The sequence below is a fragment of the Saccopteryx bilineata genome, chromosome 12 (genome assembly GCF_036850765.1).
Source record: "Saccopteryx bilineata isolate mSacBil1 chromosome 12, mSacBil1_pri_phased_curated, whole genome shotgun sequence".
NCBI lineage: Eukaryota > Metazoa > Chordata > Mammalia > Chiroptera > Emballonuridae > Saccopteryx > Saccopteryx bilineata.
This window is the reverse complement of record NC_089501.1, coordinates 34476779-34490323: the sequence shown is the minus strand read 5'-3', so window position 1 is coordinate 34490323 and position 13545 is coordinate 34476779. Positions and strand designations below refer to the sequence as shown.

Below are 13545 nucleotides of genomic sequence, written 5' to 3'. Positions count from 1 at the left end.
CCCTCCTCCCAACCAACAATCTGCCCTCCCAACACAACCATTTGTCATTCCCCATGGGCTTAATGTCTATCCTTATCTTGGGCCACCTCTCTTATACAAATTGAATGACCAGGCGCACTAACTGTAACTATATCCAATGGATTTCTCCTCCTTAATGTCTTTTAGGGTTACCCCTAAATTGGACTTAATCTACATTTTAGCAGATCTGTAGAAGATATTGCTAAATAACTGAAAAAAGCAAGCCATGATCTGTAGAAAATACTTGCAAATCATGCATCTTACTAGGGTTTGTATCACAAATGCATAAAGAATTTTCAGAATTCAACAATAAGAAAATAAACATCCCAATAAAAACTGGGAGAAATTTTGAATAGACACTTCACCCAAGAATATATTCTGATGGCAAATATACCCATGAAAAGATGCTCAATAGTATTTACCATTGGGGAAATACAAGTTAAAATCACAGTGAGATACCACTACACGTCCATGACAACGATGTTAGGATGGTTTGAGAGGGAAAGAGAAACTAAAATTTTATACATTACTTGTGGAAATGCAAAATGGTTCAGCCATTTCAGAAAGCGGTTTAGCAATTTCTTTTTAAGCTAAACATTACTTACCATATTACTCAATAATTTCACTCCTAGATATTCACCCAAGGAAAAAAAATGAAGACTTAAATTTGCACAAAAAACATGCACACACATTTTTACAGTATCCTATTGATGATCACGGGCTTCCTCCTTGCCAGATTGCAAACCCAAACATCCTTCATGTAGTGAATGGAAGAGCAAACTGGAATCATCTGTACAAAAGAATACCACTCGGCAATAAAAAACTGAACCGCTGTACAAGCAAGAACATAGAAGAATCTGAAATGCATTATGCTATGTGAAAAGGATTCAAAAGGTTTCATGCCATATGATTTTATTAATATGACATTTGGAAAAGGTGAAAGTATAGAAATAGAAAAAAAGTGGTTACCAAGGGCTGAGAGTAGAGAGCAGGGTTAGTCAGCACAAAGGGGCAGCATAATGGAATTTGGAGGCCACACAAGGGTTCCCCAGCTTGCTCTTGGTGGTGGCTACATGGCTGTTTAGGTTTATCAAAACTCATAAAAGAGCCTGACCTGTGGTGGCGCAGTGGATAAAGTGTCAACCTGGAAACACTGAGGTTGATAAAGCGTCAACCTGGAAACACTGAGGTTGCCGGTTCAAAACCCTGACTTGCTGGTCAAGGCACATATGGGAGTTGATGCTTCCTGCTCCTCCCCCTTCTCTCTCTCTCTCTCTCTCCCCCCTTCTCTACTGTCTAAAATGAATAAATAAATAAATAAATGTAAAAAAAAGTTACAAAAAAAAAATCATAAAAGAATATACATTTTTATATACACTTTATATACAGAAACAATACATTTTACTGTATGTAGTTTATTTTAAAAACTTAAAGCTTTTCAATTAAAAAACAGTTGATATTTGCTGGCAGTAACCAACTATTTGATCTTTACCTGAAACCAACATCTTTAAATGTGTAGCTATATAATATAGACCATCTGTTTTAAAATAGCTTTCTCATGATGTCACTTTTAAAAATTGATATGTCTAGAAATGTAAAGGAAAGAAAATAGAGTTGACCTCAAAGAGCCCATGTGTTAAATCATTTCTTTCCCTTCAACCCTGGAAATATAAATTTAAGTGACAGACATAGAGAAAAATCTCTTGCACTTGTGAAGCTGTCAAATCCTGCAGCACCAAGCCCACCCAGTATCCAGCTAAGGGCCAAGTTCTCCCCTTCATAGAAGCCTCCCTGGATTTTTGAGATTCTGCCTCCACCAACGGGTGTGTCTGTCTGGAAGGGCTCCTACACAGACACAGGACTCCTCCTTGGCCCTGGGGGTGGGTCAGTGTGGCTGAGGCAGTGGTTGCTGGCTGTCAGGCCCATCAGGTTGCTTCTTAGTAAGCCCTTACTTAGAGGAGGGGGTCTGACTTGTTTTTCTTTCGAACATGTGGTATTTTGTCTTCAATGTGGCCTTGGTCAACAGCAGAACTCCTATTCTATGTCCTATTCCATTAGGAAAGCCTCACAGAGCATTAGAACCACAGGAAGAGTCCCCCTCAACATCCTGTAACATCCATGTGGCCAATTCAGTGTTAGTATTTGGCAGGAGGTGTGTGTGTGTGTGGGGGGGGGGGAGGATAGTGCGTGAAGGAATCCGGGGTGCTGCAGAGCGTCCTTGGCATGGCTGACAATAAGGTCCCCAAAGTGACTGATCCCTGAGAAGATCATGCAATTTGTTTACACAGGCGCAGATGCTCAAAGTGTATTTTTGAATACATGAATTATGTGTTCGGATAGAAAGCAGAGAATCTGAAGATTATGCTGGACAGGCTTATTCGAGAAATGGGAGGTGAGAATAAAAGGATAGCACACGATGAACTGAGACGGAAATTTCAGAGTCCCGGAACTTGGAGGTGAAGCAATCCTGTAATTATTTTAGGTTCCTACAGAGGAGCGGAGCTGGAGGTCGTTGGAGTTAAGGGAGCCAAGCTAGCAGATTATGGTATCGACTGGCTCATCACATCATTGGTTTACTTATTCATTCAGCAACTTCTAGATTAGTAACATGTGCGACATTCTAGGCCTTGGAGCTATGGCAATGAACAGATGTTTTCTGGTAAATGCAGAGATGGTAGCTGGACAGACTTAATGAATGAGAAGGAAAGGCACCACAAGGAAGTGATTCTGGAGTTGAGATTGTCTGGATTTTGAATCCCAGATCCAGACACTTAATAACAATGTGACTTATACATTACTCATCCCATTTGTGCCTCAGTTTCCTTATCTGTCAAATAAAAATATTATATTAATAGTGCCTACTTCATAGGGTTGTTGTGATTAATGTGGTAATTAGTGTCAAGTTTTAGAACAGTGCCTGAAACATAGTAAGAACTCCATAATTATTAGCTGTTAAAAATATACATGATGTATAGTCTAATGTCAGGTAGTAAAAAATTCTATATAAAAAAAAGAATTCGGATAAGGGGCTGGAGTGCGGTGGTAGGGCTGTTTTAGATCAGGTGGCGAAGGAAGGTCCTCTGGGGAGGTGCTATGTGAACAGGGATCTGAATGGTGTGAGAGAACTAGCCGTGCAAAGACCCGTGGGAAGAGAATTTTAGGTGGCAGGAAGAAAGACCCTGGGGCAGGAAAGACCTTCAATGCTTAGGAAGGGGGATGGAGAACACTATGCGGATGCGAGCCAGTCCTTACTGGCTCCTCCCATTTATACCTTTGGAAGACAAGCTACCCGGGGGGCTCTGTTCACCTCTGGCAGGTGCCCTGTTAGGGGTATGTGACAGGTGTCTGTAGCAAATTGAAAATTTTAGAGATAGGGAAATTTGGATTTAGTGGCATGTTATATTTGTATCTGTATAAAATGCTACTATTCAAGTTAAAAAATATTTACAGCTCCACAGTCCCTCATCTTTTTAAACAAAGAAAGATAATACAGTGCCTATGATAGTGTGTGTATATATTAACATCCTATGAAAGCCTGAAGAAAATGAATAAATATTGATACCAAATGGCATATAAAGACTATAAATAACTTCATGTGAGCTAAGATGTTTGCCACTAAATGAGGCACCTCCCTGCCAAAGAGTTACCAAAAAGCTTTGAGTTTACAATGCTTTTTTTTTTTTTTTAATGAGAGCGAAAGGGAGAAGGAGAAGGAGACAGAGGCAGAGAGATGAGAAGCATCAACTGGTAGTTGCATCACTTTAGTTGTCCACGGATTGTTTCTCACACGTGCCTAGATGATAGAAGGTGGGGAAGGGAGTTCCAGCTGAGCCAGTGACCCCTTGCTCAAGCCAGCGACTTGGGGCTTCAAGTCAGCAGCCATGGGATCATGTCTATGATCCCACGCTCAAGCCAGCAACCCCGGTGCTCAAGCTGGTGAGCTGCAATCAAGCCTGAGGCCACAGGGTTTCAAACCTGGAACCTCAGCGTCCCAGCCACCATTTAGATAACAGTGCCTTTTTTAATTTTGGAATTTCAGATAAAGGATTGTGAACCTGTAATAATTAGCAAGATCAACACTCTAGGGAGCAGCATGTAGAAGACAAAATAAAAACCCAAACTGGATAATCCGTATAATTCTGTTTTTGAAACACTTCCTATTTGTTATGTATAAGTATAAACTCTCGTTAAGATCTTCTACTTGAGATACCTTTAAGAATCCCCTCTGGCAGATAGGTGCAGATAGAATAGTGCAGCGCCTTGACTTTCACAAAGGGAGAGATTAAAGGGTTGATGGTATAAACTTACAGCACTAAATTCCTGGTGACCAGAACGACCTTGTACAAAGAAGAAAACTTGCCAATTTTCCCTCTAGTCAGCAAATTTTGTTTCTCCGGTAAACACGGCTTAAAACAAGAGTGGGAGTTAAGTCTCAGTGTTAATGTCTATATAAGGAGAGTTCCCAAAGGGACTGGGTGTGCAAAGCCATTCAGAGGACACAGAAATGCTGGATTTATTCTCAGAAACTTCTGACATCAAAAAAGTACGAAGGGAGACAATAATAACCTGAACAGTGTTCCCTCTCAACCAAGTATGTAGTCAACGCTTGGTGACAGAAGCTTCAAAACCATATAAACTGCAATCCATATCTCTACGGTCTCTTGATCTTATGAATGAGCCGCACGCTGGTCCCCGCTTGTCCTGGCTTCCCTGGGGTCCCAGCTCGTCCAGCGGAGGGCTGGCTGCTCGGCCCTCCGCCGCAGAGCTCCGGCCACCAGGGGGCGCTGCGGCCCCCTCTCCCGGGAGCGGCCGAGGAAGCCCGGTGGGTGTTTCTCTCTCCCTCTCGCGCTCTCTCCTCCCGGCCTCACATCCGGGTCTGGAGCGCGGCCGCTGTCAGTGTTGGTGCGGGCGCGTCGGGGGCCGGGCCGGGGCGCAGTAAATGGCGGCGGAGGGAGGCGGAGCGGCGGCCGTGCTCAGCCCAGGGACCCCGAAACTTTAGAGTCGAAGCCCCACAACTTTCCGGGAAGTGCTGCCGCTCCGGGGGCGTGGACAGAAGGGGAAGGCGAGGCGGAGAGTCTAGGGGGAAAGCGGCCCGGAGTCGGGGAGACTCGAACCCGCGGCGGGGGCGGTGGCGGAGTCCGCCCGTGCCTCGCGCCGCCGCGGCCCCCGCCTCCTTCCCCGCGGCTCGGCCGGAGCCGCGCGGCGCGCCGAGCCCGGACCGCGCGGGGCCTCGCAGGCGGCGGCGCGCCGAGCCGGGCCGGGCCGGGCCCCCTCCTCGCGACCTCCGGGCCCTGTTGCTCGCGCTCGCCCCTCGCGCGGGAGGCCGGGGCCGGGGCTCCGGAGCCTCGGGGGCGCGCGCAGCCCCCGCCGTCCCGCGGTCGTGGGGCCGGGCCCCGGCTGTTGCATGCGGGGTGGGGCGGCCGTGAGCCCGAGGCGAAGATGGAAGGCTTAACGCTGAGCGACGCGGAGCAGAAATACTACTCGGATCTCTTCTCCTACTGCGACATCGAGAGCACCAAGAAGGTGGCGGCCAACGGGCGGGTGCTGGAGCTGTTCCGGGCCGCACAGCTGCACAACGACGTGGTCGTGCAGGTGAGGTCGCCGCCCTCGTCTCCCGCCGCGTCCCGGGTCTCTCCCCGGCCGGCCGCTCGGGCCTCCTCGCGCCCGCCTCGGCGGGGTGGGAGTGGGCGCCGCTCCCCGAGGCCGGCGGCGGGCAGGTTCCCCGCTCCGCCGCCCTCGGCCGGGGCCGCAGGTGCCCCGGCGCCCGCACTCGCGCTGCGGTCGCGGGGGAGGGGGTCGCTCGTGAAGGACAAAAGTCCTGCGGAGATCCAGTGGGGGCGGGGGCTGTTGATATCTCTGAAGAGCCCCGACCTGTCTCTCACGGCTGCCCTTCAGAATCGGTAATTTTCAACACTGGTAGAGAACTTCAGCTGAAGGATCTTGGATTGTTACCTTGTCTCTGAATCCTAGTCCTGGTATATGCATAGCTTTTCGACTCTCCTGCAGGGTAGTCAGGTCATCAGTATAGGTAAAATGATTCTTAATTCTTGCATTAACCGAGCAGACGCGATGAAGTGGGTCTTATAGATTTAGAAGTCAAAGAAGCAGTTTTTCTAAGGAAGCTGAATTCTTAGGAACATTAAAAACATTTGAACTTCCAGCTAGTAGTTCGCAAGAAGATCTGAAAAGTGCTTATAGTTACCTACAGAACATATGGCTGATATAAACGGGATCGGTTTTCGATTGGCATTTGATAACATTTGGTGAAACTTGTGAGTTTGAGTTAGGAGATAAGTATTGAGCAGACATACATATTTGCCTCAAACTGTAGCAGTAGAGAAGCAAGCAGAGTTTTTAGGCTTTCTCTATCACATCCGTTTTTAGAGGAAAAGGCTTCCTAGAAGTTCTTATCTAATGTATGTGGTGGGCATTAATGATTAATAGCTGCTAGTAAGAGTCTGTCTGAATAGTATATCAGGAACAGGTGTTAAGCTTTCATTTTTTGTGATGGTTGAAGCTAGTTTTCTAGATCTCCAGAACTTCAAGCCGAATGCATAGTTAGGATGCAGTGTTCTGCAGAGAGAACCATTGGTTTTGAGGCCTGGGTCTTTGACCTACCCTGCCGACTAACACTTAACACTATGACTTTGGGCCAGACACCCTCTCTCTTCAAGCCTAAATGTGTTGTGCATAGAAGGAGAGTCAAGTTCTTTGTAACAGAGATGCTGGGAAGTATAAATCCAGACAGGCCTCTGTTTTAGAAGTTACCTGTGCAGTAATTATGACTGAGTTGAATGAGTTCTATCTTTTTGCATAATCTTGTATGTTTAATATTGCCTTTTAAAAAATCTTGGGAGGAAAAGTTAATGTTGCTGGATAGGAAAAAGTGTTTTGGGCTTTGCCTGCCACAATCTTTGTCCCATATTCTTCATTGTTTGTTTGTTGTTGTTTTTTACAACCCTTTGTAAAGGTGAAAACCATTCTTATTAGCTCAGGGGCATACAAAACAGGCCCTGTAGTTTGCTGACCCTGCTAAAGACTAGTGGTGGTAGTGTGGGTGTGTACTGTCTTCATAGGGCTTTTGGTCTGGTCAGAACATGGTATTTTTGTAGAAATAATAAAACATGCTTTCAGGTCATTTCAGAACTAAAATTAAGGAGAAGCCTTCCATGTTCTATTTTGGTTAATGTCTTTGGGTTTGGTGGAGCTGAAATAAACCATCTCACTTTTTTTTTAAGACTTTAAATGTACTATTTAGCCTAAACAAATTAGTATTAATTAAACTTTGCTTGAAATAGGCTTAATTCATTCCACTTATTTTTATGTTTGCTTAATTTTATTAACATTGAAAATGAAATTTTCATTGCCTTTTTGTATAAAGAGCTTAAATAGCATAAAATTTAAGGATTTATTTACAAGTTGGAAGCTGTAGGAACTCCTTAATGCAGAACTCTTACAGTAATACAGTATATACTAAATAGTGTTCTGGGTATCTTGAAGGCAGTTTACTTAAAAATGGGCTTAAGACATAAAATGTGAGACAAAGGGGAGGGAATGTGGGTTAAATTTGCATAAGGGAGTTTGAGATTCTTTGAAAATATAGCAGGCTTTCGAATGGGAAATTTTGGGGGCAACTCACATGTATTGTTGAGTTAACTACCTAACACTGGGCTAGGCATTGCACAGCCTCAGAAGGGGAAGAAGCTCTCGGGGGCCTTGTAAATTATAGGAGTGCACATGTGTAACATAAGGGAAAGGATTAGTTCAAATGGACTTGAAATTAGTGCGGAGGGAGGGCAATGGGCTTAGAGCAGTGGTCCCCAACCCCCGGGCCGCGGACCAGTACCGGTCTGTGGGCCATTTGGTACCGGTCCACAGAGAAAGACTAAATAACTTACATTATTTTCGTTTTATTTATATTTAAGTCTGAACGATGACCAGATTCGCTCTGTTACATCCAAGACTCAGTCTTGACGCTTGTCTCGGTCACGTGATACATTTATCTGTCCCACCCTAAAGGCCGGTCCATGAAAATATTTTCTGACATTAAACCAGTCGGTGGCCCAAAAAAGGTTGGGGACCACTGGCTTAGAGGACTTCCAGGCAGAAAACATGATAGAAGGTGGAGAGTGTAGTAGCCTTTCCAAGGTTGTGCTGAAGCTAGAGTATGGTCTTGGGGTAAGGGAACATAGAGTTAGACTATATTAGGAAAGGCTCTAAAAAATAAACCAGGCGGACAATTTCATACTGCAGTGGGCAGTGAGGATTCACTGATAGTTTCTGACTTTGAGTGAGGAAGAGAGCAGTCTGGGGAAGGAGGCTCGTACAGGGGTCTGCCATGGATGCTAGGCAATGGGCATCCAGACCCATCCAGGGTGCCAGCAGCAGAATAGAAGAGGAGGGGCTGGATGAACAAACGGGGCTGTGTTATTGAAGGGCTGCTGGGTAGTCACTGTGAGGTGCTTTGTAGGATAATGTTTAATTGAGGCTAGATTATCAAAGCTGGGTGGAGAGCTTTGAACTAATTGTGAAGGTAGCAGGGAGCTGGAGATACAGGAGAAGTGACTCATAAAAGCAGTTCTTTAGGAAGTCTAGGAGATAATGGGGGGGGGGCAGGGAGGTAAAGGGAAGAACCAGACTGAGACAAGTTTTGGTATTGATTCTCTAAGTGCTGCATGTAGGAAGTGGTGAGGGACCAGGGCATGGTACTCAAATGTCGGGGGGGGGGGGGAGGCAGGGGGGAGGGCAATTATTTGTCCTCCAGGGGGCATTTGGCACTGTCTGAAGACACTGAAAACATTTTTAGTTGTCATAACTCGGGAGAGGGAGCAGTGTTACTGGCACCTGGTGGATGAGGGTGAGAGATGCTGCTAAATATCCTACAGTGCACAGGGCAACCCCCACTGCAGAGAATTACCTGGCCCAATGTTAATAGTGCTGAGGCTGAGAAATTCTCACCTGGACTCGTGGTGTGACAGAGGGACAGAAAAGGAGGCTAGAGATACAGTTGAGATTATGAAGGTAGACTTGTGATAGTTAGATGAGGGAAGAAGAAGACAAGGATTGTTCTCTCTTGGCCCCCATTCACAATTAGAGAAGGGGCTGGAAAAGGGCCTGGTTTTTAAAGAGAGAAGGGTAAGTTTGATTTCAGGCATTCTGAGATAGCAATGCAAATCTCCAGGAGATAGTTGGAAACAAGTGGAAGTTTGTCCACCTGAGTGTTGGTTCTTACAGTGAAGTTCAGGTGTTTGGGGTCTTGTTCCTTTATTACTTAAGTGCCTTGGGGGCAGGGGACAGATAGCTTCGCACACTGTTGGCATGCTTCTACACATCAGGGCTTTGATTGATGTAGTAGTTTTCAGCGTTTGTTTGTAAAAGTCATGAGGAGGCTGAGTCATCTGGGAGAATGAGTCTAGGGACAAAGAACAGAGAGCCCAGAACGGAAGGAGGAAGGAGCTGGCATTTATTGAGTGCTTATTATGTTCCTTTCACCGGGCAAATAATTTTCATGGAGGAATTCATTTGGTCCTTGCAACAGCTCTAAAATGGATATTACTTTTGTTTATTAACTAGGAACTTGATAGGCAGAGAAATGAAATGACTTGTTAGTGAATAGAGTTTCTCTTCCTTATCATTATCCCTTGCCACCTCAGCTTTTTTTTTTTTACTTTCACAGTTCATGTGATTGTTTTGCCCATAGTTCTTAAGAAGAATGGATATTTTAAATTATTTGATTTTGAGTTATATATGGATTTTCTCCTTTATGTAGGAGTCTTGAAACAACCACTAAAGAGAACTAGGAAGATTCTTATAGTTGGCATCCTAGGCACACAGACATACAATTTTACATTATTACAACTCTCGATCGTAAGATATGTTCATTAATTACACTTACTTTGGGATAGCAGAGTAAAAGCTGTTCTGAATTTAAGGGTTTGATTTTGGAGGCAGCGTGGTAATACACAAAGTGAATAGCTAATTCTTTATAGAACTGTGCTCCACACCAGAAAGGAGAAGGACTAGGGGGAGAAAAATCTGTCTCATAGGATTTAATTGTAAGGAATTTTGCTGTCTGCTGTGCAAGAAATTATTCAGTGGCTTAAAAACCATTTTTTTCTTCCAGAAGTAATTTATTTTATTAAAGATTAGGGAAGATACGAAAATTACCACACTAATAAGTATGTTTTCTTAGCTTTTACTTAAAACTTCTATGTTGGAAGTGTTCTAAAACTTTATACAAACTTTGAATGCATAATAACTTGATGGGAGTTTCTACTACTGTTTCTTTATTGAAGTTTATAAGCAATGTACCCTATTAATGAGACTGAAAAAAATCTTTTAAATCACTGTGTTGAGCACTATCTTGGCAGAATAGTTGAAGAACATGTTAATTTAATGGGGGAAAGTGACAATGAAACAAACCGTTTTGTCTTTCTCTTAACATTTGTTCAATTATAAGAACTCATTGATAGGATTAAAATAGGGAAATAACCTCATTATGCACTGAAAATTATAACTTAATACAAATAAATGTCAGGTTTGCTATCCTAGAGTAGTGATTATTTTAATTTGTAATTTCTTGATTCACTAAAATAATTATGAGAAACTACAAAAATCTTGCCTTTAATTAGACACTTATAAACACTTGAAAACATACACTGTATGTAAAAAAAGTCACACTTAATGGCTTTCTGTACTGTTATATTTACTTTAAAAATTTCTCTCATATCCTATTGTGCTAGTATTGTTTTTTTTTTTTCACCCTTAACCTATAACCCACAGAGTCTTAGTACTTTGGGAATTCATGCTGAGCATTTGGTGGAGCTATGAGAGAGCATGAGAGGTTGGTGTAAAGAACACTAAACATGGGCGGTAAGTTCCAGTCCTGTCCTTAGCTAGCTTTGTGGCTGTGAACAGATCTCTTAATGTCTGGGTGTTAGTCTCACTACCTGAAGTGATTGGATTGGATTTTCAAACAAGGGTGTCATAGTGTCTGGAATGGCCACTTTAACCACACCACAAGAAAGTAGCACACAGACTTGAAATTGGTTGCTTTATGATTTTGACACTGGAGTTGATTTCTTTTATATTCTTGGGGAGATTTGAAGAGGAGAATCTCAAAGGGTTTTAAAGTTCATGGTGCTTAGTTCTTCAAGGTATGTAGATGGCCACTGAGAATTTTAAATGGGTGGTAAGTCTTGATAGTTTTGATGTTTTCCTTCATATATGTTTCATTTTCTGTAGTCTTCCTATGATAGATGCACCTTCATTTATTTGTCTTTTTCCTTCTTTACTTCTATAAGAAATTTATGTCTTATGGCTTGCATGCCTATAGGCATGACATAAAAATCAGGATGTAATAAATTTGGCACAGAAACCTTTTTTAAGTTCATAGCATATACCAAAGTTTATTGGTATTTGATCAGTTATTGGACTAGGCTTTTAAAAAATATGACATCTCTTCATTTTGTTTCAAGAATTGACTATACTATATGTTGAATTTGAGTCTATCTTATTAAGTGGTAAACTAGAGTTTATTAGATTATGTGTTTCCTTCTGATCTCTTTTAGGTGTGGACTCCTTTGAGGTTCTAGCACACACACTGGACAGCTGCTTAGAAAACATAATTACACCAAATCTGCATATAGTTAGAGGTTGCCAGCCTTCCCCTAACCTAGTCAAGCTCATCCCATAGACCGCCACAGTAAGAAAGAAGGAAGGAAGAAGAGGTGGAGCTGTGGCATGCTGAATGAACAAATGCCTTTCTTAAATTTTTGGATATTTTCAATAAATACTTTTTCCATAGTTACTATTTATATTGAGGGTATATACACAATGGTGGAAAATCAGAACTCTTGCTTGCCTCCATAAATTATAACTTGTGCTATTGTAAAAAAGGAAGAGAACTTTGTATAGTTAATAGAGAATGCTGAGAGACTATGGGGACCTGCTGAGGTATAAGGAAAGGCCTCTGAGGAGACGTGGACATGGAGTAAGGGAGAGAGGACAAGATGTTTCACATACAGGGAGCAGCATGTGCAGGGCCTGGTGCTCTGAAAAGTTGACTGTGTTTGAGGATATAAAGAGCTGGAGGATTATGAGCAAGAGACGAGAATGGCTACAGGGCCTATCCACAGTGATAAGGAGGTTGGATTATAAAATCCTAAAAGATTTTGTTCAGCAGGTAGCATCATCTGAATTCCATATTTTTAAAGCTTACTCCGCTGTATAGAGAAGAGAGCCCTGGGGGCAAGCAGAAGTAGATTGTCCATGGCTATGCAGTAGTGCAGGTACGGGACAGTGACTTACACTAGTGAGGTGGCAGTGGAGGGAGAGGAGTGGCTATATTTGAGGTATTTTTAGGCGGTAGAAATAGGAGATCACAATAATGGGTTGGGTGTGGAACTTAAGGGAGAGGGAAGAACTCAGGAATGTTGCTGGAAGTTGCCATAATTGAATGGCTGGGAAAGAAATAGACTTTTTGAATTTTATGTTTGTTTTATTTTGTTGGAGGGATAATGGTGAACTCAAGAATTTCCTTTTGCCTGACCAGATGGTGGCGCAGTGGATAGAGCATTGGACTGGGCTGCAGAGGACCCAGGTTCGAAACCCCAAGGTTGCCGGCTTGAATGCGGGATCATCTGGTTTGAGCAAGGCTCACCAGCTCGAGCTCAAGCTGGCTTGGGCAAGGGGTCACTTGGTCTGCTGTAGCCACCGCCCAGTCAAGGCACATATGAGAAAGCAATCAGTGAACAGCTAAGGTGCTACAACAAAGAATTGATGCTTCTCATTTCTCTTCCTTCCTATCTGTCCCTCTCTCTCTCTCTCTCTGCTTCTGTCACAAAAACAAAAACAAAAAATGTTCCCTTTTGTCAATCTTAAGTTCTCAGAAGTCTGTGAGATTGTCAAGTATAGGCCCTGTCACATAGGCTCAGTGAATCTTGTGGAACTCATATTTGTCTTGGAGATGTCAATATGAAGATCACTAGTATGTTAGTGATATTTAAAGCCATGAAAATAGGTGAAATCTCTGAGGAAGAGGCTATAGAAAATAAAGGATTGACTAGAAATAGAACCTTGAGGAATGCTGCACATTTTTAAATTGGGTAAACTGGAAGGCCACTAGGAAGGAGGCTTAAGAAGGACAACTAGAGTAATTATAGGGAAATTGGAATGTATATTGGATCATGTCATAGATACCAAGAAAGGCAAGTACTGCAAGAAGAGGATAGTTAACTGTTGAGTCTGGCTTAGAGGTTGAGAAGATATGGGCAGAAATACAATTATTGGATTTTGCATCCAGAGGTCATCAGTAATTAAGATGTGCCAGTTTCAGGGACTGGGAAAGATGGAAGCCAGACTTAAGTGACTTGGGGGGTGGGGGGAGGATACATGATGGCCCAGGACTAGAAGTTTGGCGTACAGATAGCTTTTTTTTTTTTTTTTTTTTTTTTTTACAAAAACAGAGAGTCAGAGAGAGGTATAGATAGGGACAGACAGACAGGAACGGAGAGAGATGAGAAGCAT

The 13545-nt window shown here is 43.2% G+C and overlaps 1 protein-coding gene across 4 annotated transcripts in view; it reads left to right on the top strand.

Annotated features, from left to right (window-relative positions):
• Positions 1–4769: 4769 nt before the first annotated feature.
• The window catches only part of REPS1 (RALBP1 associated Eps domain containing 1), a 101318-nt gene continuing 92542 nt past the window's right edge, over positions 4770–13545 (top strand). The window contains exon 1 of one of the 4 annotated variants that reach the window (XM_066247867.1): positions 4770–5610. In XM_066247867.1, the coding sequence (XP_066103964.1) occupies positions 5458–5610 (153 nt within the window). In that variant the 5' untranslated portion in view covers positions 4770–5457. The remainder of the gene's footprint in view (positions 5611–13545) is intronic. The other 3 variants (XM_066247866.1, XM_066247869.1, XM_066247868.1) reach the window with 3 other exon arrangements.